The sequence below is a fragment of the Heloderma suspectum genome, chromosome 3 (assembly GCF_057233095.1).
Source record: "Heloderma suspectum isolate Gila_16-S chromosome 3, 16-S_ref, whole genome shotgun sequence".
Lineage (NCBI taxonomy): Eukaryota > Metazoa > Chordata > Lepidosauria > Squamata > Helodermatidae > Heloderma > Heloderma suspectum.
This window is the reverse complement of record NC_139460.1, coordinates 9520229-9544488: the sequence shown is the minus strand read 5'-3', so window position 1 is coordinate 9544488 and position 24260 is coordinate 9520229. Positions and strand designations below refer to the sequence as shown.

General features: G+C 46.0%; 1 protein-coding gene across 4 annotated transcripts in view; it reads left to right on the top strand.

Annotated features, from left to right (window-relative positions):
* Window positions 1-24260, top strand: part of INTS4 (integrator complex subunit 4) — a 50855-nt gene that overhangs the window by 6670 nt on the left and 19925 nt on the right. For 2 of the 4 annotated variants that reach the window (XR_014788945.1, XM_084842470.1), the window contains exons 5-14: window positions 1800-1985; window positions 3604-3654; window positions 4366-4454; window positions 5863-5983; window positions 8215-8286; window positions 15507-15681; window positions 18210-18415; window positions 20216-20358; window positions 22253-22368; window positions 23363-23496. Coding sequence is in view for 3 of the 4 variants with exons in the window: in XM_084842470.1 (XP_084698596.1) it covers window positions 1800-1985; window positions 3604-3654; window positions 4366-4454; window positions 5863-5983; window positions 8215-8286; window positions 15507-15681; window positions 18210-18415; window positions 20216-20358; window positions 22253-22368; window positions 23363-23496 (1293 nt within the window). In the remaining variant the exon portion in view is untranslated. The remainder of the gene's footprint in view (window positions 1-1799; window positions 1986-3603; window positions 3655-4365; window positions 4455-5862; window positions 5984-8214; window positions 8287-15506; window positions 15682-18209; window positions 18416-20215; window positions 20359-22252; window positions 22369-23362; window positions 23497-24260) is intronic. The other 2 variants (XM_084842471.1, XM_084842472.1) reach the window with 2 other exon arrangements.

Below are 24260 nucleotides of genomic sequence, written 5' to 3'. Positions count from 1 at the left end.
TGGGCCATAGAATGGACAGTGCGCTGCCCTGCCTGTTGCCCACATCCTTGACAGTTCTGGAACAGGTGCAGTACCTCAGGGCTGCGTGCGAATTTGGCTGTCCTAGCATCTCTGTCTGGCCCTCTGGGGTTCCCCAGATGGACATGCCCACTCTCCTTTTCCCCGACCATTAAGAACATAAGAAGAGCCCTGCTGGATCAGACCAAGGGTCCATCTAGTCCAGCCTTCTGTTCACACAGTGGCCAACCGGGAACGCACAAGCAGGACACAAGTGTAACAGCACCCTCCTACCCATGTTCCTCAGCAACTGGTGTACATAGGCTCACTGCTTCTGGTACTGGAGGTAGCACAGAGTCATCAAGACTAGTAGACATTGATGGCCCTCTCCTCCAGGAATTTATCCAACCCTCTTTTAAAGCCATCCAAATGAGTGGCCATCACTGCATCCTGTGGTAGTGAGTTCCATAGTTTAGCTATGCGCTTTGTGAAAAAGTCCTTCGTTTTATCTGTCCTGAATCTCCCACCAGTCAGCTTCATGGGATGACCCCGGGTTCTAGTATTATGAGAGAGGGAGAAAAATGTCTCCCTATCCACATTCTCCGCACCATGCATGATTTTTACACCTCTATCATGTCTCCCCTTACCCTCCATCTTTCCAAGCTAAACAATCCCAGCTGTTGTAACCTTCTCTCATAGGAGAGATGCTCTAGCCCCTTGATCATTTTAGTTACCCTTTTCTGCACTTTTTCCAGCTCTACGATATCCTTTTTTTAGGTGTGGAGATTGTTTGCTCCTTTCCTGACTTTTGTGTGGTCTCCCCATCAAGTTCCAAAAGGTTGAAATGCCTCTCCTAAGGCTTAGTTACTGGCAGGAAGCACTGGAAGCGAAAATGCCCTGGCATTTTTTGTATTGTGCCCCGCCCCTTTTGCCTTCGGTCCCTCCCATTTTGCCTTCAGCCCCACCCACCACTGGAATTCAGCCCCCGAGAGCTGCTCTGGAAGTGAATTCGGCCCTCAAGCTAACAGAGGTTCAACATCCTGGCTCTAGAGGATGTACCTGCTGCCTCTGTGGATTTCCCTGCTTCCTCCATATTCTGGCCTCCACCTTTGCTCGCTTCAGCCATTGGTCTCAAAAGTCTACCCAAATCCTTTGAACCTGGTTGTTTCCTTTAAACAAACAAAAATCTGTGGTGAGCTGGGCAGGGTGGTGCCTGTCTGTTCTTGCGAAGGATCCTCCCAGGGCAGTCCTTTGTGAGAATAGTTGAAGGACAGAGGAGCTGATGAAGATGGAGGACCCCGTGTCCCAGTGGAGGGGTGAGGAGGGTGGCACTGGCAGCATCCGCCCACTTCCACCTGATGCTGAGATCAGTTTGTTCGTTCATTCATTCATTTTATTAAATTCCTTAATCACCGTCTGGCCGGTCACCCAGCCACTCTGGGCGATGTACAATGGTACAATTTAAAACAGTACAATTATACATTAAAACATTATTTAAAAATACCCTAACCCACCCCAAATGCCTGCCTGAATAACCAAGTTTTCAGTGCATGGCGGAAGCTCATTACATTGCTGCCCATTCTCCTCCAGCTGGCCTGGAGAGTCCTGGCGGCAGACGTCTCTGTCATGAAGGGTCCGGATTCTGTCCACCCCAAGGGCAGAAATTCCAAAGATCACCTTTTTTTCATAAGAGCGTTGTATCCTGAAGTTGCCCTTTCAAAACTAAAATTCCTCTACTGAAAATAAAGTGGCAGGAGACACTCAGTGGGAACTGCTTTTGTGTGTGTGTGTTTGTTCCTCAGCATCTGATTGATTCCTCCCATGGGGTAAGGAACAAATGCCTCCTGCTGATCGGCTGCCTTGGCACGGTGGAAAAAGGTGTCCTCAAAGAAGCAGAGGGCCAGCCTCCCAAAGACGTCCAGAAGATAATAGGGGATCACTTCAGTGACCAGGATCCTCGGGTGAGGACCGCAGCGATCAAAGCGATGGTAGGTGTGGATGTGGCGTGGTGGTGATTTAGAAGCATAATGGTAGCGCAAGGAAGGACCCATGTGGTTGCTGAGTCCGGCTTTCCTTCGACAGCAAAATCCTCAGCATGGGTGGTGTGTGCGCGTGTGTGTGTGTGTGCATTAGGGGTTAGCAACTGGTGGCTCCTGGGCTGAATCTTCTCTCAAGTGATCTCCACCCCACTCTGCCTGCCAGATGAATGAGGGGTGTGCACGGCCAGCATTCGTGGTAATAACTGGACTTGCGGCATGTATTGGATTTTGGTTTGGAAGAATGGCAAGGAGTCAGGTGTGAACTTACAAAGCATCCTATATGCTGTTTGTAGTGTACAGAGACCTGTATAGCCCTGTATATTGGGGAGTTTACTGTGGCTATGTTAGAAGTAAATTTCTTCTTGGTATATAGCCATGTGAAGGTCAGTGCTTCTTGCTGCACTAAGCAAGAACAGATAAGGACTCTCTTTCTGATAAGAGTGTTCCTTTTCTGCTGTGAGAAATTCTCTTTCCTGCCAAAAAGCAAAGGCCCCCTTTTTTTCTTCTTGGTGAATTGATGGAGGTGTGTGTGTGTTTTGTGACAGTCTTTAACTCAGTGATAGAAACCCTATAAAATCCTGGGCAGCTTAGCCGGATTCCTGTTCTCACCTGAGAGGGGGAAGACATGCAACCTTCTCAGGAAGTTCCCTGCTCAGGAGATGGATTGGCCCAACATCCCTTACGGCAGGGGTGTTGAACCTCCTTCAGCCCAAAGGCAGGGTTCCATTTCGGAGAAGCTCTTGGGGGCTGCATTCCAGTGCTGGGTGGGGCCAAAGGCAAAAGGGGCAGGGCCAAAGATAGAAGGAGCAGAGCCAGCCTACCAGCATATTATTATGTAAAGCTCTTAGTGCCAGTAAAGAAGGCTTAGGAGAGGCATCTCAACCTTTTAGAATGGAGGGAAAACTGGTGCAGAATGTGGGAAACCACCAAACGGTTGGCTATTGGGGAATATAGGCTGGGGCCAGGGAAAGGGGCATGGCTGTCTGGGGAGCCCCCAAAGCCAAGATTGGAATCTCAGTTGGTTGGGCCTAAGGTTCCACACCCTTGCCTTACACCCTTCTTGGAGTAATCCTCAGACAAAACTTGTTGACCAGGGGCGTACGCTATCAGAGATGCTATAATATGAAATCTTTTATTGGCAGGTAGAAGGAGAGATGTGTCCAAAACCTGCTGACAGAACCTTATAGTTCTTAGCTGTTCATACAGAAATGCCACCTGGAAAAGAACTACGGAACAATCCTGTGCATGTTTCCTGAGAAGTACGTCCTGCAGTGTTCAGTAGGGCTTACTCCCAGGAATGTGAACGTAGTATTGCCATCTTAAGTGTATAATGTATTCAGGCTGCAGAATTCGGCTGACTGAAATGTCTTGCGACATCATCTTTGAGCCTCAATTTGCTAACTTTATCAGTCACGTTCCAGTACTAATATCCTTTATGGCTAAACTCGTGTAGTGATAACTCACATAAGAATTTACCCCCTTCATGTTATTTTTGTTTCTATAATGTATAAAAGATTATCTTTGGACACTATAATAACCATTTGGTGAATTTTTATTTTTCTTGTAGCTCCAGCTTCATGAAAGGGGTTTGAAGTTGCAGCAAACCATATACAGCCAGGTAATTACTGTATTATATATATTTAGGGAGGAGCCCTAAGATTAGGGTGGCTCAGCTGAAACTATGAAGGTTAAATGTTTCTCAGTGATATCTGTTGCCAACTCCTGATGCCCTACACGTAAACAAAACAAAACACAAGCTAATGTTATCACTCAACTGTATTATTAATTAATTAATAATAGTGCCTAATAAAATAAAATCCCTAAGTGGTATATAAGTATTCTACCAGATATATTGGCTCAGATTGATCCTCCTTGAGCCACTGTGGTCTATAAATACTAAATATATATAGAGAGAGAGAAAAAGAGAGAGTGAGAGAGTAGTCTAGAAAACATTGGTCTTTTTGCTGCTTCTCCCACAATGGTGGCTTCATTTACCTTCTCTCTTTGAGAGATCTTTCCTGAAACAATTGGATAAAATTAGTTTTTGCCTGGGAGCAGCTTTCTGGAAAACTGCCTGCAATTTGGATGGTGAGGAAGGTGTTTCTCTGTCCATCTTAAAGGAATACTACAGCCTAGGGGTCCATTTTGGTTTGGACTTTACAGAGCATCCTTTGTGGCAATTTGAGATAAGAACATACAAACAGCTAGTTCATCCAGTTTGTATCCCATAAACTACAAACTGCATAAAAGAGATGAAATGGTAGCATGAAATGTAAATATTGGTGAAAGGACTGAAGGCTAATAGTTTTCTGGAAACCATCCATTTCAGGCTTGTAAACTCTTAACTGATGACTACGAACAGGTCCGCAGTGCTGCAGTTCAGCTCACCTGGGTCCTCAGTCAGCTTTATCCAGAAAGGTATGTGCAGGATACCAGGTAGCTCCAAAAGAGGATGTGTTGGTGGGGAATGAATGTTTGTGGGCTGTCAACATCCCTAAAAGGAGTGTGTGTGTGTGAAATTCTTACTGTCTATGCTGCCAAAGAGGTATCTATAGCCACATCCCGATGTCTCTGCTTGGGGTGAACAGTTCATTCCAAGCTCTGGTGCTCACCTTATGGATGCTACTCTGTGATTTATTCAGGATGATGGTGATTTTCTAAGGCACCTGTTATAACTAGGCACTGTACCTAAATCACATCAAATGAAGGGCTTGTTTGTCATCAGGCCTAGGGGCCTAAAGCAGCCTGGGTCAGCTTAATAACGAAGATTCTTTCCTTATGAAGGCAGTTTTCAACAATTAAAATTGTCTTTACATTTAAAACCTGAGATCATTTCAAAACAAGCCAAATAAAACATTTCCCATGTCAGGCAAGAGTAAAATAAAAAAAGCTTGGTAGAATAAAAATGGCTCAACTGCTGGCTCAGAAGGCATCAGTGAAGGAGACAATCTAACCTTCCTTGCATGGGAGTTCAACAATCAGAGTGTCACCAGGGAAAAGGTCCTGTCTCACGTTTCTGGCAACTGCACCTCTCTTGGGAATAGAACACAAGGCAGGGCCTCTGAAGATAAATGCATTTGACAGGCAGGTTCATGCAGGAACAGTCCTTCAAAATGAGCATGGTAATAACAAGCATCTTGAACTGGGACTGGAGATGAACTGGAAGCTGGTGCAAATTAAACAAGACCAGAGTAATATGGTCAGAAGAGCGAACACCAGAAATGATTCTGGTCACTGCATTTTGAACCAGCTACAAAATACTGGGACAGTGCTGTTGCGTTCATGTCCTGCTTGCAGGCTTCCCATGGGCAGTCGACCACTGAGTGAACAAAATGCTGGACTAGATGGAACCTTGGTCTGGTCCAGCACGGCTCTTCTTATGTTGTTATATTTTATATCTTCCTCTTAAGTTTTGCTAAATTGTTAATTCTCTAGTTAGCTGGGTTAGATTTTTAAAAATAAAAATGTACGTGAAGTAATGATATTGTATCTGTGAGTCCACCACATCATTTAAATGTGGTGGAAGCCACAATCTGTCCATTGGAAAAAATAAAGAGCAGATTGGCGGTGGTTTTCCAGTTTGTGGGACCCTCTTTCACTGGGGTTTTTGGTTATCTTGTTACTTAGCAAACAGTTGATGAAATCTGCTTTTTACCTAGATAAGCTAAATTGGGCAGGTATGTCAGATAGACCTCTCTTTCTCCTGCTGTTTGCTCATTTGTTAGGAAATAGTATAGAATCTCTCATTCTCAGCTCATTGGGCATGGCAGATCAGAACAACCCTTTATACAATACACTGATGTATCTCTCCCCACCCCCACCTCAGCATTGTCCCAATCCCTTCCTCCAACGAAGAAATCCGCCTAGTAGATGATGCGTTTGGAAAGATTTGTCACATGGTCAGTGATGGCTCCTGGGTGGTGAGAGTCCAAGCTGCTAAACTCTTGGTAAGTTCCCTTCTTCTTGTGCTGTTATAAAGGAGGGTACATTACAGGGGTGGGCAACTTGTGGCCCTCCAGATGTTTTTGCCTACAATTCCCATCAGCTCTCAACATTGGCTATGCTGGCTAGGGCTGATGGGAGTTATAGACCAAAACATATGGAGGGCCACAAGTTGTTTGTTTATCCCTGGTATAATACAGCTGCCAGCGGGAACTTGAAATACAGCTCAGTTAACTGTTGTCCTCTCAATTTATCTTTGACCTGCTTCTGCATAGAAATCTCGAAGGGGTGGATGGGAACAATTGGAACAAGAGGAAAAACTGCCAAATTTGGGTCCTTGTATGAAAAAGGGTGCTTGTTTATTCGGTCATGGTGATCACACCACCAATTGTATTTCCAGGAAAACCATCAGAGTCCTAGTAATTGGAGCTTCTGTGTCTAATGGTTGTGTCTGCAGTGACTTTAGCACTCATTCAGGTTGTTGTTCACAGTGCCTCTACATAATCTGAATTTGAAAATGTTTGCAGTACGTGGTTTTATTTATTTATTGGATTTCGATACCGCCTAATAGCTGAAGCTCTCTGGGCGGTTCACGACAAAGCAGTCAAATCACTATTTTCTCTCTAGTTTCAGCATTGGCTACAAACTCCTCCATCCCCCCCCTCAAAAACCCATGCCAAAAAAGGTTCCCAATCCAGTATAGTTTGATTGGCGGTTCTGTTTCCGATGGAATGGGGCCATTTTGGGTGGTGTATAATGCAAGGCAAATAGGACTTTCCCTCCAGAGATGGGAGGCAGAGAGCCGCTCCCTTCTTTGCCCCCTGTTTGCATCATGGCCCTGCCGCTCAAATGGAAGCATTCGAATGGGAAGAGAGGGTCGTGCATCACTCAGTCTTTTCTCGGTGTCCTGGGCTGAAAGGGGTGTTTGTGTATATTGGCAGCAGGCTGATTGGCAGCAGACTCGGAACAAAGAAAGTACTTCCCATCCAAGGCTTAACTGACAGAGCCACCGATGCAGGTGGCTTAAATGGGGACTGGACAGATTCATGGAGGAGGTGCAGATTTTTCATGTAGAAAATTTAATGTCATGAAAAGATTGTTTTAACAAGATTGTTTATAAGTACTGTATATATATTTTTCCCACTGATGAGGACCAGTTTGGTCAAAACGCATTTGGGATAGAGGTGTTGTATGTTTGTATAGCCTTTAAAAAAAAAAATCAGTATTGCAAATTATGTATGTATGATAAACATTTGCACTGCTAATCTGTTTTAAATTTTGTGTGAAATATTAGTTTTTATATTAAAATTTGCTATATATTCGTTACGTACTTTGTATACACACAGTTGTCCTTAAACCCGTTTTGTTCTGTTATTTGTGAGTGGTCAAGGGCAAAACCTTTTGCTGGTGCATGATGTGTCAGAGCCACTGACTCAGCTGGCTTAAATGGGGGCTAGACAGATTCGTGGAGGAGGAGAGACAGATGGCGAAATAGAACCTCCATGTTCAAAGGCAATATATCTCTGAATACCTGGGGGGAGCGGGGCGGCTGATGCTTCAATGCCTTTTTTGTGAGCTCCTTGGAGGGCCTGGCTGGCAACTGTGGGAAGCAGCGTATAGGACTAGAGAGACCAAAGCTGGAGAACCTCAGGCCAAATCCAGATCACCTCGGGTGCCAGTCTGGCCCTCTGGGCTTCCCCGGAAGGCCGCACCCGTTTCTCACCCCTTTCCGACTACCAGTCGTTTGGTGTTTTCCCAGCCTTGCCGTGGTTTTTTCCCCATTCTAAAAGGTTGAGATGCCCCTATTTACTTACTTTAAGTAAATTAAGTAAATAAGAGCTTTAAGCTCAAATAGGCTGGTATTTTTGGTGCCTTGCCCTTTGCCCCGCCCATCACTGGAATGCAGCCCCGCAAGAGCTTCTCCCCGGGCCTAACAAATCTAAAGCCCTCCTCCCAACACCACCGTCATCTCATTGAGAGTCTCAGTTCCTCCTGTCTAGCTGGGGTCCTGGATTTCAACTTCTTACCTGCATTTCGTAACCTGCATTGAGCACTGCACGGCCACTTTGCCCCACCCCGTTGTGTACCCCGGCTGCTGACTCCTTTCCAGTACTAGGTACCAGCTTATCTAGATGAAGCGTAACTTCCTCCACCTTCGTGCCAGGCAGGGCTGCTGCTTTGCTGAGTTCAAAACTGCCTTGTTAATAATTTGCTTCTTTCCCCTGCTTTGTTCCAGGGATCTATGCAGCAAGTTAGTTCTCATTTCTTAGAACAGACCTTGGATAAGAAGCTGATGTCGGACCTGAGGGTATGGAAACCTGTTCTCGTTTTGTTTCTGTGCACGTATGTCCTAACCCTGGCAGGCTCAAAGTGTCTCAGTAGGTTTCGTTTTGATGGCTTCCTTCCTCGTGCATTCTTCTTGTGCCTACAGGAGGTCAGAAGCGGCCTTTCTGCTAGCTGGAAGCCCGTGAAATCTGAACCGAAGCTGCTTTGTTTAGCCTTTGTAATCTTGCAGTAAATCACCCCAAGCCATTCCGGTTTCATTGGAGAAGGATGCTGTGCTCATCGAAGTGGTAGTGTTTGGGCTGAGCGATGCTTGGAGATGACTGAATGCAGAGCAAACATTTTAGGGGATATTTGCAACTTTTTGGCAGTGGTTTCAAAGGAGCGGTACAGGACAGGAGGGAGTACAAACTTTGGATGCCTCTGTGTTGCTCTAGCTTCTACTACAGACTTGCCTGGTGGCGTTGAGCATGCACTCTATGTTGCTGTTAATAATAATAAAAACTCACACAAAGATTATGGGCACACTCCACCAAGAACGTCTCCCGCACCAGCTCCACTGAAGTTAATAGATGTTACACAGGAGGGAGGCTCTAGAGCGGGGTGGGCACCTTGCGCCCCCCCAGATGTTTTGGCCTGCAACTCCCATCATCCCCAGGGATGATGGGAGTTGCAGCCCAAAACATCTGGAAAGTCGCATGTTTCTCACCCCTGCTCTAGAGCAAGGATGGGCAACCTGCTTCTGTTGGTTTAATTTCAAAAGCTCCCTGTGAACAATCAGTACAGTCCTCTGGAAAGAGCCATCTGTCCTTCCCCAGCATGCTCACTGGGCAGGGAGGGCTAAATGAGAGCGAGAAGGGAGTTGCAGAGAAAGAGAGGGGGAGAAGGGGGTGGCCCTTCCCAATTTTGGCTTCGGTCTCACCCACTGCTGGCATGTAGCCCCTGATACGTGGCCCCTGATACGTGGCCCTCAACAGAAACAAGGTTTTGTACACTAGAGGTGTACAAAACTATGCACGGTGTGGAGAAAGCGGATAGGGAGACATTTTTCTCCCCCTCTCATAATACTGGAACTAAATGGGGTCATCCCATGAAGCTGATTCCTGGGAGATCCAGGACAGATAAAAGGAAGGACTTCCTCACACAGCGCATAGCTAAACTATGGAGTTGGTTACCACAGGATGAAGTGATGGCCACCGGTTTGGACAGCTTTAAAAGGGGGTTGGACTAATTCCTGCAGGAGAAGGCTATCAGTGGCTACTAGTCCTGATGGCTATGTGCTACCTCCAGTACCAGAGGCTGTATTCCTATATACACCAGTTGCTGGGGAACATGGGCGGGAGGGTGCTGTTGCACTCATGTCCTGCTTGTGGATTTCCCATGGGCAGCTAGTTGGCCACTGTGTGAACAGAATGCTGGACTAGATGGACCCTTGGTCTGATTCAGCAGGGCTCTTCTTACGTTAAGTTCTTAAGTTAAATGTTACCCTACAAGCGAGAAGGATCTTGGAACTGTTGTAGATCACAAGCTGAATATGAGCCAACAGTGTGATGTGGCTGCAAAAAAGCCAAATGCTATTTTGGGCTGCTTTAATAGAAGCATAGCTTCCAAATCCCAGGGAGTACTATTCACCGTCTACGCAGCACTGGTTAGGCCTTATCTGGAGTACTGTGTCCAGTTCTGGGCACCGCACTTTAAGAAGGATGCAGACAAGATGTCTGTTTCCCGCCTCCCAGCTGAGCAGAGCAGAGCAAGCTGCTCCAGCTGGTCCAGGGACTACAGAAGCAGGCAAGCTCCCAGAAAGCGAGCGAACAGGAGGAGCAAACAGGAGTTGGCCAGGGGAGTTCGGCAGGGGAGGTCAAGGGGGAGGCCCCCAACCTTTTTTTAAAATTATTTTTATTTTTTATTTTAACTAAATTTTTTCCATTTATTTGTCTTGTAACACACACTTTCACACCAGTGGGACTCTGCTTTTAACCTTTACTGAGTAGAGGAGCAGGCACAGGCTAGTCTAGAACAATCACAAAGCTAGACACAAAAAGGGAAAAGAGGCTATGGAAGGACAAGACTCTCCAGTGGTGGTGACCTGCAAGGTGTGTGCAATGTTTGTTTTCTTGCCTGAGAACAACATGGCCTACACATGCAACAAGTGCAAGTTGATCACGCTGCTGGAGGAAAAAGTAAGTGGACTGGAGCGGTGACTGTCGACCCTCCGGGTAACAAGAGAACACGAAGAGTTCTTGGACAGAATGGGGGAACTACAGCAGCAAAGGGCAGACCAGAAGCTTGAAGAGCAACAGCAAGATGAGGCAGTGGGAAATGCTGAGGTGAAGAAAAATGGAATAGAGGATACTCCTTGGAAAAGGGTGACAGTTAGGAGAAGAAGAACTAGACGCCACTCTGCACCAGTGGAAGCAGTGGAGCTGTGGAACCGATTCCAGGTACTTGCGGATGAGACTGGAGGACAGCCTGCAGAGGAAGAATCACAGGGGAACCTGCATGAGAGTGAGCAAGAGGCTAAAGGTCAGTCAAACAGAGGCGATGAAACCCAGGACTACAAGAAGAAGAAGAGAAGAGTGGTAGTAGTGGGAGACTCCTTGCTGCATGGGATCGAGACCCAAGTATGTCGCGAAGACCCATGGACTTGCCAGGTATGTTGTCTCCCGGGAGGACAGATTAGAGATGTGACTGAAAGGTTGCCTGCACTCATAAAGCCCACTGACAGGTATCCCTTTCTTCTCATCCATGTGGGAACAAATGATACTGCCAAGTGGAGCTACGAAGAGATCACGTCAGACTTTGAAGCTTTGGGAAGGAAACTCAAGAACTTTGGGGCCCAGATAGTTTTCTCATCCATCCTTCCAGTAGTTAGAAGAGGGATAGAAAGGGAACGAAAAATACTCTGGGTGAATGACTGGCTACGAAGGTGGTGCCGACGAGAGAGATTTGGATTCTGGGACCACGGGCTATACTTCCTGGAAGATGGGCTGTTGGCTAGGGATGGGTTGCACCTCACAAAGGCTGGGAAGAATGTGTTTGGCCACAGCATGAAGAACTTCATCAGGAGGGCTTTAAACTGAATCCTACGGGGAAGGGAGATGTAATGTTGGGGGTAACAATGGACATAGGCGCATGCACTGCAATGGAGAGAACAGCTCTGATAGCGCCCAATAATAGTCTTCAGACACATGTAGGAAGAAAGCCAGACTATGAAGCACATGGTCTTCGATGTCTATATACTAATGCCCAGAGTATGGGAAACAAACAGAACGAACTTGAACTCTTAATACAAGAGGGAAATTATGACCTGATAGGTATAACTGAGACTTGGTGGGATGACTCTCATGACTGGAATACAGCAATTGAAGGATATAACTTGCTCAAAAAGAACAGGAAGAACAGAAAGGGAGGTGGGGTTGCACTGTATGTGAAAAATACATATCTCTGCACAGAAATACAGGAGGAGGAGCTTGGTAGCCCCATTGAGAGCATCTGGGTTGAAATAAATGGAGCAAAGAATAAATGGAACCTGGTGGTCGGAGTCTACTACCGGCCACCCAATCAAGGAGAAGACAAGGATGAAACTTTTGAAAAGCAAATAGCCAATGTTTTAAGGAAGCATGATGTAGTAGTAATGGGGGACTTCAATTTCCCCGATATTTGTTGGGAGACAAATTCTGCAAAACATGGCCCCTCCAGGAAATTCCTGACTTGTGTGGCGGATAACTTCCTCCTACAGAAAGTAGAGGAAGGAACTAGAGGATCGGCTATCCTTGACTTGACCCTAACCAACAGAGATGACTTAGTGGATAAAGTAGCAGTTACAGGAACGCTGGGGGGAAGCGACCATGTTGTACTTGAGTTCTTGGTTCTAAGGGAAGCAAAAGCCGAGTGTAGTCAAACGCATACCCTGGATTTTAGGAAAGCTGATTTTCATAAACTCAGAACAATGATCAGTAAGGTCCCATGGCAAGCGATGCTAGCGAGAAAAGGAGTCCAAGATGGGTGGGAGCTTTTAAAAAAGGAAATTCTCAAGGCACAATCACAAGCAATTCCAACAAGAAGAAAAGGTGGAAGACAACAGAAGAAGCCAATGTGGCTTCAAAAAAAGGTTAGGGATGACCTGAAAACAAAAAAGGACACATATAGGAAGTGGAAAGAAGGCCAAGTAACAAAGGAAGAGTACAGGCAGATAGCACAGAATTGCAGGGATGGCGTCAGGAAGGCTAAAGCTGAGAATGAGCTGAGGTTAGCAAGGGATGTTAAAAACAACAAAAAGGCTTTCTTCAGCTACGTGCATAGTAAAAGGCAGAGGAAAGAAATGGTGGTTCAGCTATTAAATAAGGATGGCAAAACGATAACAGATGACAAAGAAAAGGCAGAGGTGCTCAATTCCTACTTTGGCTCAGTCTTCTCCCAAAAGAGGGTCTATGACCCCCCTGGCAAAGGCGAAGTACAGGCTGAAGGGGCAGGATTGCAGCTTGAGATCGACAGGCATATGGTCAAGGAACACCTCATTACTTTGAATGAGTTCAGATCTCCAGGACCAGATGAACTGCATCCTAGAGTCATAAAGGAACTGGCTGAAGAACTCTCAGAACCGCTGTCTATTCTCTTTGAGAAATCATGGAGGACGGGGGAAGTGCCAGATGACTGGAGGAGGGCTAACGTTGTCCCTATCTTCAAAAAGGGTAAAAAGGAGGAACCTGGGAACTACAGACCAGTCAGTCTGACATCAATCCCTGGGAAAATTCTGGAGCAGATCATAAAGCAATCCATCTGGAAGCACCTTGACAACAATGCCGTGATTAGTCGAAGCCAACATGGATTTGTCAAAAACAAGTCCTGCCAGACAAATCTGATCTCATTTTTTGATCAAGTAACCTCCCTTGTAGACCATGGGAATGCTGTAGACATCATATACCTCGACTTCAGCAAAGCTTTCGACAAAGTGCCCCATGATATCCTGATGAGCAAACTAGCTCAAAGTGGGCTAGATGAAACAACGATCCGGTGGATCCACAGTTGGCTACAGAATCGGACTCAAAGAGTGCTTATCAATGGGACCTTCTCAAGCTGGGGAGAGGTAACGAGTGGGGTACCACAGGGCTTAGTCCTGGGCCCAGTGCTCTTCAACATTTTTATTAATGACTTGGAGGAGGAGGTGCAGGGAATGCTGATCAAATTTGCAGATGACACAACATTGGGAGGGATAGCTAATACCTTGGAAGACAGAAACAAAATTCAAAGTGATCTGGATAGACTGGAGCGCTGGGCAGAAAACAACAGAATGACATTTAATAGGGACAAATGCCAAGTTCTGCACCTAGGAAAAAGAAACCAAATGCACAGTTACAAGATGGGGGATACGTGGCTCAACCACACTACAAGCGAGAAGGATCTTGGAACTGTTGTCGATCACAAGCTGAATATGAGCCAACAATGTGATGTGGCTGCAAAAAAGGCAAATGCTATTTTGGGCTGCAGTCATAGAAGCATCGCTTCCAAATCCCGGGAAGTACTAGTTCCCCTCTACTCAGCACTGGTTAGGCCTCATCTGGAGTACTGTGTCCAGTTCTGGGCACCACACTTTAAGAAGGATGCAGACAAACTGGAGGAGAGGGTTCCGAGGAGGGCAACAAAGATGATCAGGGGACTGGAAACAAAGCCCTATGAAGAGAGACTGAAAGAACTGGGCATGTTTAGCCTTGAGAAGAGAAGACTGAGGGGAGACATGATAGCACTCTTCAAGTACTTGAAAGGTTGTCACAGAGAAGAAGGCCAGGATCTGTTCTTGATCATCCCAGAGTGCAGGACACGGAATAATGGGCTCAAGTTACAGGAAGCCAGATTCCGGCTGAACATCAGGAAAAACTTCCTGACTGTAAGAGCAATACGACAATGGAACCAATTACCTGGGGAGGTGGTGGGCTCTCCCACACTGGAGGCCTTCAAGATGAGTCTGGATAGCCATTTGTCAGGGATGCTCTGACTTTGATGCCTGCATTGAGCAGGGGGTTGGACTCGATGGCCTTGTAGGCCCCTTCCAACCCTAATATTCTATGATTCTATGATTCTAAGCTGGAGGGGGTTCAGAGGAGGGCAACAAAGATGATCAGGGGACTGGAAACAAAGCCTTATGAAGAGAGACTGAAAGAACTGGGCATGTTTAGCCTTGAGAAGAGAAGACTGAGGGGAGATATGACAGCGCTCTTCAAGTACTTGAGAGGTTGTCGCAGAGAGGATCTTCTCCATCATCCCAGAGTGCAGGACACGGAATCATGGGCTCAAGTGACAGGAAGCCAGATTCCAGCTGACTATCAGGAAAAACTTCCTGACTGTTAGAGCAATACATCAATGGAACCAATTCCCTAGGGAGGTTGTGGGCTCTCCCACCCTGGAGGCATTCAAGATGAGGCTGGACAGCCATCTGTTGGGGATGCTCTGACTTGGATTCCTGCACTTAGCAGGGGTTGGACTCGATGGTCTTGTAGGCCCCTTCCAGCCCTACTATTCTATTATTCTAAGTTACCCACCCATGCTCTGAATCAGTGCCAGTTTATCTTAATGTGTCTTTCTCTGGCAGTGTTCTCCATCTGTTGTGTTTGTGTATTTATTATATATTTACCTGTGGAGGTAAGTTGGAAACATGAGAAAAAAGCTCAAAACCTGCATCAAGCAGTTGGTTTGGGGTTTGAGATCAGCTTCTTGTTGAGGTTCCTGACCCTCTCACCCTTAACATTCCTGATGTCATATCTCTCCTTGCTTATCTCAGACCCTGGTCAATAGATAAATAAATCCAAGTTCTGGAAAACAAGACTGTTAAAATCTCTCACCTGTAGTAAAAATTTGTAGATTTGTGTGATTTGTCCCATTTATTGTAGGTTTTCAAATCAGTCTATAGGAATTACTAGCCCCGCCAAATGCTTGCTAGCTGCCCAGACATACCTATATAAGGAATCTTTGGAAAAGTTGTCATATGTAAAGCTTATGTGCTTGGTTGCCTGGAGGAGATCCTTGTCCACCCCAGGCCATCAGGTGAGTGGCTGTTAACAAGCCTGTTTGTTGTGATCACAGGATTGGAGCTTGATGTTGCAGAAGAAGGAGGGAAATCAGAGGGAGTTAGCTCAGCGTTCTACTGCATTGACACTAGCCTGGCTGCAACAGTGAAATTGTTTTTGAGAGAAATTGTTTCCTTTTTATACCATGCCTGCCATGTAACTTTCATGTCTGTTATGTCTGCAGCGAAAACGCACTGCCCATGAACGAGCCAAAGAGCTTTACAGCTCCGGGGAGTTCTCAAGCGGCAGAAAATGGGGGGATGACGCTCCCAAAGAAGAAATTGACACTGGAGCCGTGAACCTAATTGAATCAGGAGCCTGCGGGGCGTTTGTTCACGGCCTGGAAGACGAGATGTATGGTGAGCGGAAGCCCTGCTGCCAAGGGGCAGTGCCCAGCTGTGCCCTTGCGCTCGTGCTAATGATGTTGCGCTCGTGTGAACCAGCACTTGCGCAGCATAACCACCTCTTGCTGGGGCAATGGGGAAAAGTGTTGAGCAGCTTGCCCAGTATAACTAGCACTTGCAAGTGTTGGCTTACACTCTTGCAACATCATTAGTGCTGGCGTTGGGTAGAACCCGTGGTCCTTAATGTCTTTTTCAGGGCTGTCATCTGCTTAAAATGTTTTCAGTTGATTCCCTCATGAGGCCTTTTATTTGACGGATTTACTTGTAGGTTACGTTTAAATAAAATTGCATATTACCAAGGAAGCACATAATTGGAAGAGACTTGCAGTTTTAATAAAGAGGAGCTACCAACCCTTCCTGGAAGGAGAAGCCACTTCAGTCTTTTCTCCTTCATTTCCTAGTCTGGTAGTTCACCACAATCAAAATAGCTGGAAGGAAGGAAGGAAGGAAGGAAGGAAGGGAAGGTGTGACCTATCCTCACAACTTCTCCGAATTAAAATGTCCCCTTCTTGATTAAGACTGGCTTCCTGCAGAAGCTTTAGTTGAAAATAAGTTGGCTTTCAACTCAGTGCTTTGACTAATCGACTCACTTTAACACTAGAATTTCCACTCCTATATTTTCTCCCCATAATGCCCTCTCAAATTAGGGATACAAAATTGGACAAATCAGAGGACTATAATAACACTTATATAGTATAAACATAAAGAGTACAAGACTGAATGTCAACTGGTAATCCTCAGTAGATAATTGAGTACCTATGCACGAAGTATGAATACTTAATATACAAACAATCCTATAAACAAGAATGCAGTGCACATCATATACACAACATAGCAACTGATCAGTAGGTAATAGAACACCTGTGTATCAGGTGCGACTAGTCAATATAGAAACAGCCATATAGTCAAGAATGCATTGTACAGATCATTCACACAACAAAGCTGTTGATGAAAACCTGGATTCCATTTTCACTTCTGTTCGTCTTCAGACTAATAGACTAATTTATTTTTATTATTTATTATTACATTTATATCCCACCTTTTTTCCTCTTTGAGGAACCCAAAGTGGTGTACATAATCCTCCTCCTCTCCATTTTAGCCTCACAACAACAACCCTGTGAGGTAGGTTGGGCTGAGAGCCTGTGACTGGCCCAAAGTCATCCAGTGAGCTTCCATGGCCGAGTGGGGACTAGAACCCAGATCTCCTGGCTCCCAGTCCAACACTCTAGCCACTACACCACACTGGCTAATCATTTTTATTTTGTGCGTCTGTTATGAATGGCAGCCAAGCGTGATCCTCCCCATTTCTATGTTCTGAAATCTTCAAAAATGAGGTGGCAGAAGGGCTCCAATTAAATTAAATGCCAAGGCTGTGCTCTTCCAGGGGAGTAATCCCCAAAGTATTCAAAGCAATATACACTGGAGAGGCAATAGACTGTAAACGTGAAAGAAGAGATCCGTGAGATCCCTCCAGTGTATATTGCTTTGAATACTTTGGGGGTATTATTTCTCTGGAAAAGGACAACCTTGATTCTGCTTGGCATCACTGGAGCTGGCCCAGCCCAACACATTGGGCGATACAGGTGGCGGCCTGGGGAGGCGAAAACCTGGGTCGCAAGTCTTCTTAATTGCAATACGCTTCCCTCTTTCCATGCAAAGAAGTCCCTTTACTCTGTTCACTCATATATGCACAACAGAACTGTTGACAAACATTTTAGGGCAACTAAAATGATCAAGGGGCTGGAGCATCTCCCCTATGAGAGAAGGTTACAACAGCTGGGATTGTTTAGCTTGGAAAAAAGGAGGGTCAGGGGAGACATAATAGAGGTGCACAGAATTATGCACGGTGTGGAGAATGTGGGTAGGGAGACGTTTTTCTCCCTCTCTCAAAACACTAGAACCCAGGGTCATCCCATGAAGCTGATTGGTGGGAGATTCAGGGCAGATAAAAGGAAGGACTTCTTCACACAGCGCAGAGTTAAACTATGGAACTCGCTATCACGTAGTGATGGCCACCAATTTGGATGGCTTTAAAAGGGGGTTGGATAAATTCCTGGAGGAAAAAGGCTATCAATGGCTACTAGTCTTGATGGCTAAGTACCAGAGTACTAAGTACCCCAGTACCAGAGGCAGTGAGCCTGTGTATGCCAGTTGCTGGGGAACATGGGCAGGAGGGTGCTGTTGCACTCGCATCCTGCTAGTGAGTTTCCCGTGGGCAGCTGGTTGGCCACTGTGTGAACAGACTGCTGGACTAGATGGACCGTTGACCTGATCCAGCAGGGCTCTTCTTACGCTCTTATAACAGGGAAAGGGGCCCCTAATTGGAAGACACTTTTAGGAGAACCCAACTTCTCTTTCCTCAATTTCTCTTTCCTCAGCAAGAAGAAGTAGGGGCAGCAAAATAGCCTGAACTGACTCTACCTCGGACCAAATCATACCAGGTCCTGACATTGCCTTTCTCGCTCGCTCTCCGCATTTTTCAGAGGTTCGGATCGCTGCCGTTGAGGCTCTCTGCATGTTGGCCCAGTCCTCGCCCTCTTTTGCGGAGAAGTGCCTCGACTTTCTGGTCGACATGTTCAACGACGAGATTGAAGAAGTGAGGCTGCAGTCGATTCACACCATGAGGAAGATTTCCAACAACATCACCCTCCGAGAGGATCAGCTGGACACTGTGCTAGGTGTCCTGGAGGCGAGATCTCCCCCGCTCATCCTCCCGTTTTTTTTCAGTTCATTAGAGCAGGGCTGCAGAACTTCAGGCTCCAGCCCTCCTGGAGTCCAAATCTGGCCCTTTGGCATGCGCTAGAAGGCCACACCCCTTCCCCTTTCCCCCAGTCACCAATCATTTGGTGGTCTCCCAGTTTTTCCACAGTTTTTTCCCCATTCTAAAAGGCTGAAATGCATCTCCTAAGGCAAAGTTACTGGCAGTAAAAGTTTAAGCTAAAAGATGCTGGTATTTTGGTGGTTTGGCTCCTCCCCCTTTGCCTTGAGCCCCGCCCACCACTAGAATGCAGCCCAGAAGAGCTGCTCCGAAATTGATTTCAGCTCTCGAGCTGTTACGCGCCGTTGCGCTAGAGCAAGAAACCTCCATGTGCATCTCAGGTGTTCCTTTTTCACTGCCTGATCCATGTTTCCTCCACCATCACCAAAGTCTGGTTCATATACATATATAGCTCAGCCTGGATGATCCTCCAAACAACCGTTTGGAGAATTTGGAACGGGCCGTGGGCTTGTCTTTGCCCTCTTCCCTTCCTGTGCATCAGTTCCCTCCTCCGCTTCCAGCTTGTTCCATTCTCTTGTCCTGCCAAACCATGGCTAGCACTAACCATGGGTGCCTGATTCAGACGTCACCGCAACCTGTGAATAGAGCAGTGTCCCTGTGGCACCTTTGTGCTCCTCCAAACCATGGAGGCATGTCCAAATGGAGTGAATATGTCACCAGTCCCAACCAGCCTTGGACATGTGTTTGCATGAATAATGTTAGATTTGATGAGCTGGCCGATCCAGGATGCATGGATCGGGACGTTCATCCAAGCATCTGTTATTAGCTAATTAGGACATTCTGCTGTACATGTGAACATTTGCCCTGGGATAGTTGGGACAGCTTGATTGTAGAAGAACATAGGAATCTGCTTCAGACTAGATTAGACTATTTGTCCTCTAGCCCGTTATAGTGTACTCTGACTGGTAGCGGCTCTGCGGGGGTCTCAGTTGGAGGTCTTCCCCATCACCTCCTCCCCAATTCTTTTAACTGGAGATGCCAGGGATTGAACCGGAGATCTTCTGGATGCAAAGCAGGTGCTCTACCACTGAGCCAGGGCCCCGTACCATGAAAGTCAGAGAGCTCTTAGTTGACTGGCAATGTACACATTTCTGAACATTTAAATCTTCCAAAAGAGTAAATAATTGCTATGTTGAACAACCACATTTTCTTTTTCTTTAGGAAAAGTAAGTTTTTTAATAAAAGGCCTCCAAATGAAGTTTCTTCTGAAGCACATATTTTTTTAAGGATGAGTGCAATTGTTGGTGTAAAATGGCCCTCTCCTTCCTTTTGTCTCTCTGGTTTCCATCCCACCCTTCCTCCAAATTGCTCAGGGCTCCTCACCCCTTCATCCTCCCAACAGCCCTGTGAGGTAGGCTGAGGGATAGTGGCTGGCCTAAGGCTGAGTGGGGATTTGAACTTGGGTCTCCCCAGTTCCAGTCCAACACTAATCGCCACACCACGCTCGCTGATATGCACGCAACCTACGAGTGAGCACGCATAGTGTTGATATTCCAGCTTAGGACTGGGGAACATGTGGTTCTTGGATCTTTTTGGACTACAAATCCCATCACCGCTGGCCATTGGCCAGGCTTGCCGGGGCTGATGTGAGCTGCAGTCCAACAACATCTGGAGGGCCCCAGATCCTCCGTTTCTGCCCTAGGTCTCAGGCTGTGTAACACTGGTCAACTTTGCACCCTGATAGTTTGAGCTTTTTGTGTGTTGCTTTAGGATTCTTCCCGAGATATACGGGAAGCTCTCCACGAACTGCTGTGCTGCACCAATGTCTCAACAAAAGAAGGCATCCACCTTGCCCTGGTTGAGCTCCTGAAAAACCTCACCAAGTATCCTACTGACAGGGATTCCATCTGGAAGTACGTGTTTTTCATTTATTTGTTCCATCCCATAGAAATCATAATGGCTGAAAGCAGCTTTTCCCAACCTGGTGCCCTCCAGATGCTGGCTGGGGGATGCTGGGAGTTGTAGCCTGACACATCTGGAGGGCACCAGGGTGGGGACAGCTGGCCTGGAATTTTGCAGAGGTTGCAAACTGCAAGGCATGAGATCTTGTCTTGGGGGGGCGTGAGGCGTAGGGCTGACTTACACTGCCCAGGCCAGGGTTTCAGCAAAGATCTCTAGCACCAGTGCCAGACAGTGACATCATCAACCTATCCTGGCATCTGGAAGCTTCTGCAAAGCCTGGGGGGCAGGGAAGTTTCCATTGATGGGGTTCGCACAACATGCCAACCCACATGTAGTGGTTGAGTGTGGGTTGTTGTTGAACTGTAGCTTGTTTGTTGAACTGTGGGTGGCTTGTTAACCGTGCAGCGTGGTATATTTTTCTCAAACAAGGTGTGTTGTTCAGGACAGTTAACAAGCCACACTGCATGGTTAACAAGCCACCCTCCGGAAAATGTCCTGGGTTCAGACAACATGCTAACCCACGGTTCAACAGCAACCCACACGCAACCACTGAGTGTGGGTTAGTGTGTTTTGTGAACAGCCCCAAGTGTGTTGGAGCCATTTTTCAGCACCTTCTGCAACTACATGATGTCCTTCCTGTTTGGCATCACCTTGTGGGGCAGTGAGGATCAGAAATCCAACAAAAATCCAATGCTTAAATGTGGCCGTGCAGAATCATCTGAGCGAGTCCTCCACCAGGCTTTGTTCCATCTCACTTTATGAGCTTTTACTTAACTGATTACATGCCACGGGATTAGCCAGTCAGGTTTGTTGTTCACTCAGTCCCAAGTACATGGTGACCTGGCCTGTCAAAATCTTATTGCGCAAGCATTTTAAAAACATAAATGGATTGACAATAACAGTCCGGGCTGTCTCCCAATTTAAAGACATTTTGGTCGATTAATTGATTAAGTTAAAATCTTGGTCAATTAATTTCATATGAGTGGAAAACTGTCTCTGTTTATGTGCTTGTATTAAAAACATTCATACTTCAGAATAAAAATCTGCCTGATTAAGGGAGTTGATCATTAAAAGGGGGGAAAAAAGTCCTACAATTCCCTGAATGGTGGAAGTTGTAGGACTTTTTTCTGTCTAAACATGCATAGGATGGCACCCTAAGTAACTGGCCAGAGTCACCCAGTGAACTTCATGACTGAGTGGGGACTTGAAACCACGTCTCCACAGTCCTAATCCAACTTTCTAACCTCTATACCTCACTGGCTTTCTAACACTGGCTTCCATCCTGAGCCATAATTCTTAACATCAGTAATTCATAATTCTTAACATCAATTATTTTTTTAATTGGTTATTGCAATAAAAATGATTTTGGGTTTGGAAAAGTTGACTTAAAAAAACACACATCCTGCCTGGATCGAGAGACCTTTTTATGATGGCTTGGTGCTGAGAACACTTTTTGTAACAGCCTTTTCATTTTGGGCAACTCCTGTTTTTTTATTTATTAATAACAATATTTGTATCTTCTCCCCGCCACCCCCTTTTGAGCTAGACACAATGCGATATTAAATACTGTGCATATATACAATACTAAAACCAAATCCAATTAAAAATATATCAATCTGTTTTTTTAAAAAAAATTGCTACAAATCCATATTTCAAATACCTATGATTAAGGCAAGAATTTCCTAGCTTTAGGACCATAAAAGCGTGGCTTGAAATCATGAACACCTCGCCATGACATTTACCTGGTTAGTTTCGAGATTCTCTGCTGTTTTTCTGCTTGAGTTATTGTGAAAGAGGATCTCTGCAGCTTTTACATGCTCACCACTTTGAATCTGTGTATTCCAGGTGCTTAAAGTTCCTGGGAGGCAGGCATCCTACACTGGTGCTTCCACTTGTTCCTGAACTGCTGGGTACCCACCCTTTCTTTGACACCCCAGAACCTGACATGGATGACCCAGCTTGTATCCTCTTTCCACCCCACCCTCTGTACTTTCTGAATAATGTTCAGGTTGAACCTGAAGATCACAGCAAACCATAGTTACGGAACTGTGGTTTGCACCTGGCTAGCAAACCAGAATCAGAAACAGTGGATTGAAGTGAGTTTGCAAACCATTGTCTGTGCTACTTATGGTTTGGTGTGATGGCTGATTTGATGAACCATGCATGAGGCTGTTGCTCTGCTTCTGGCAGCCACCCTGCTTAAAGACTGGAGTGCTAAGGAGGCAGAAGATGGAAGTAGAAAGACAGCTTTAACCCATGGTTTGCCTGATGCATGTCTGAAAAATCGAATTAGGATTTGGGTTCTAGTGCAAACCATGGTTTGATGACATACTTGAATACCACAGGATTGGGCAAGATATGGCACAGCAGCAGCAACCCCCCCCCCCAGTGGTTTGCTGCCAAAATTCAGTGGCAAACTGCGACAGAGACTCAAAAGTGTCAAATTTAGCCTCTTTTCAAGCTAAATATGGCTTTTTTGAGTCTCTATAGCAGTTTGCTGCCAATTCGTTTTTTGTTTTTTTGTTTTTGCCACCACAAAATTTGGCGGTGTGGCAGCAGCAGGAGTGGGACTTTTGGGGGCTGGAAATTGGTCCCTGGACAGCCCAGTTGTCCACCCTTGCTCTGTAGGATGTCTGCTTGCATGTCCTCAAAACTCCAAAGTGCTACCCAGTCCCTTCGGTCCTCTGAGTCTAATGTTTTGTATAAGTACTTAGAGTTTGCTTGGGACCTTTTGAACAAAACTTCTTTTCCAGCATTACCTTTACAAGTTGCTAATTGCTTACTGGCTTTATTTGTTAGATGCCTCTGTGGCCCATAGCCTATCATCGTTGCTTCATACTTGGGAGCTTTATTTCTGTAGCTTCCACTGGGAGTTTTTCTCTATACATACAAACGTTCCTTCGGTCACTTCAGAATTTAAGATCCTAATTTTCCCTTAACCTGTGGCACAAACAGATATTGCGGTCTTGGTTCTCATTTTCAATGCTGCCAAATCATGCCCGACGATGCCGGCCCTGTTCTCAGACCACACCTTTAGGCATTACGCTTACCTGCGTGACAGTCTCTCCCACCTCGTCCCTCCCTTGAGAGTAAGTTGGTATTGATGTTGGAGTAACTATTTGTGAGTACCATTCCTTTGAATGGTAGGCATCTCTGGTTTGTGTTTCTCCTCCAGTCTTGAAGAATTAATGGAAGTACAAGACTATCAGTCCAGGTCCAAATAGCTACATAACATTCTACAGTAAAATACCAGCATTGATGTTGTACAAGGGTCCCCAAACTTTTTGGGCTGGTGGGTACATTGGGAATTTTGGCAGTGTCTTGGGCACTCTCACAAAATGGCTGCCATGGGGTGAAGGGAGGGGGTCGCCCTCCCTCCTTGCAGTATAGGCAGGGACAAGCCATTACCCAAGTAGGCTGCCACCACTCCTTACGTCCACCTCAGCCTAAACTAGGGGACTCTCAGACCTTACAGAACACTCCTAGGGCTTTAAGAAATAAGGGTCAAAGCGGGCACCCTCTGCTTCAAGGCCTAGGCCTGAAATGTAAACTTTAAAACACTAACAGAACCAACCAGAAGGCTCTGAATTTAGTGCCAAGGTTTACTTAGAAGGAAGCACACATAATGCTTGAAATAGATATTAGGTTCATTAACAGTGGGGAAAGGGAGGAAAAGGAATAAAAGGCATACAAGAATCAGAGCATGTTTGGAAACAATACTTTAGGCAACCCCCCAAAAAAGTTACCTAAACCTGCCCTTTACATTACTCAAGCAGGGGTCTTCAAACAGGACAGGGCCCCAAACTGATCCTGGGAGTCGCAGCTCAAAAGCAAGATGAAGGACAAAAACACC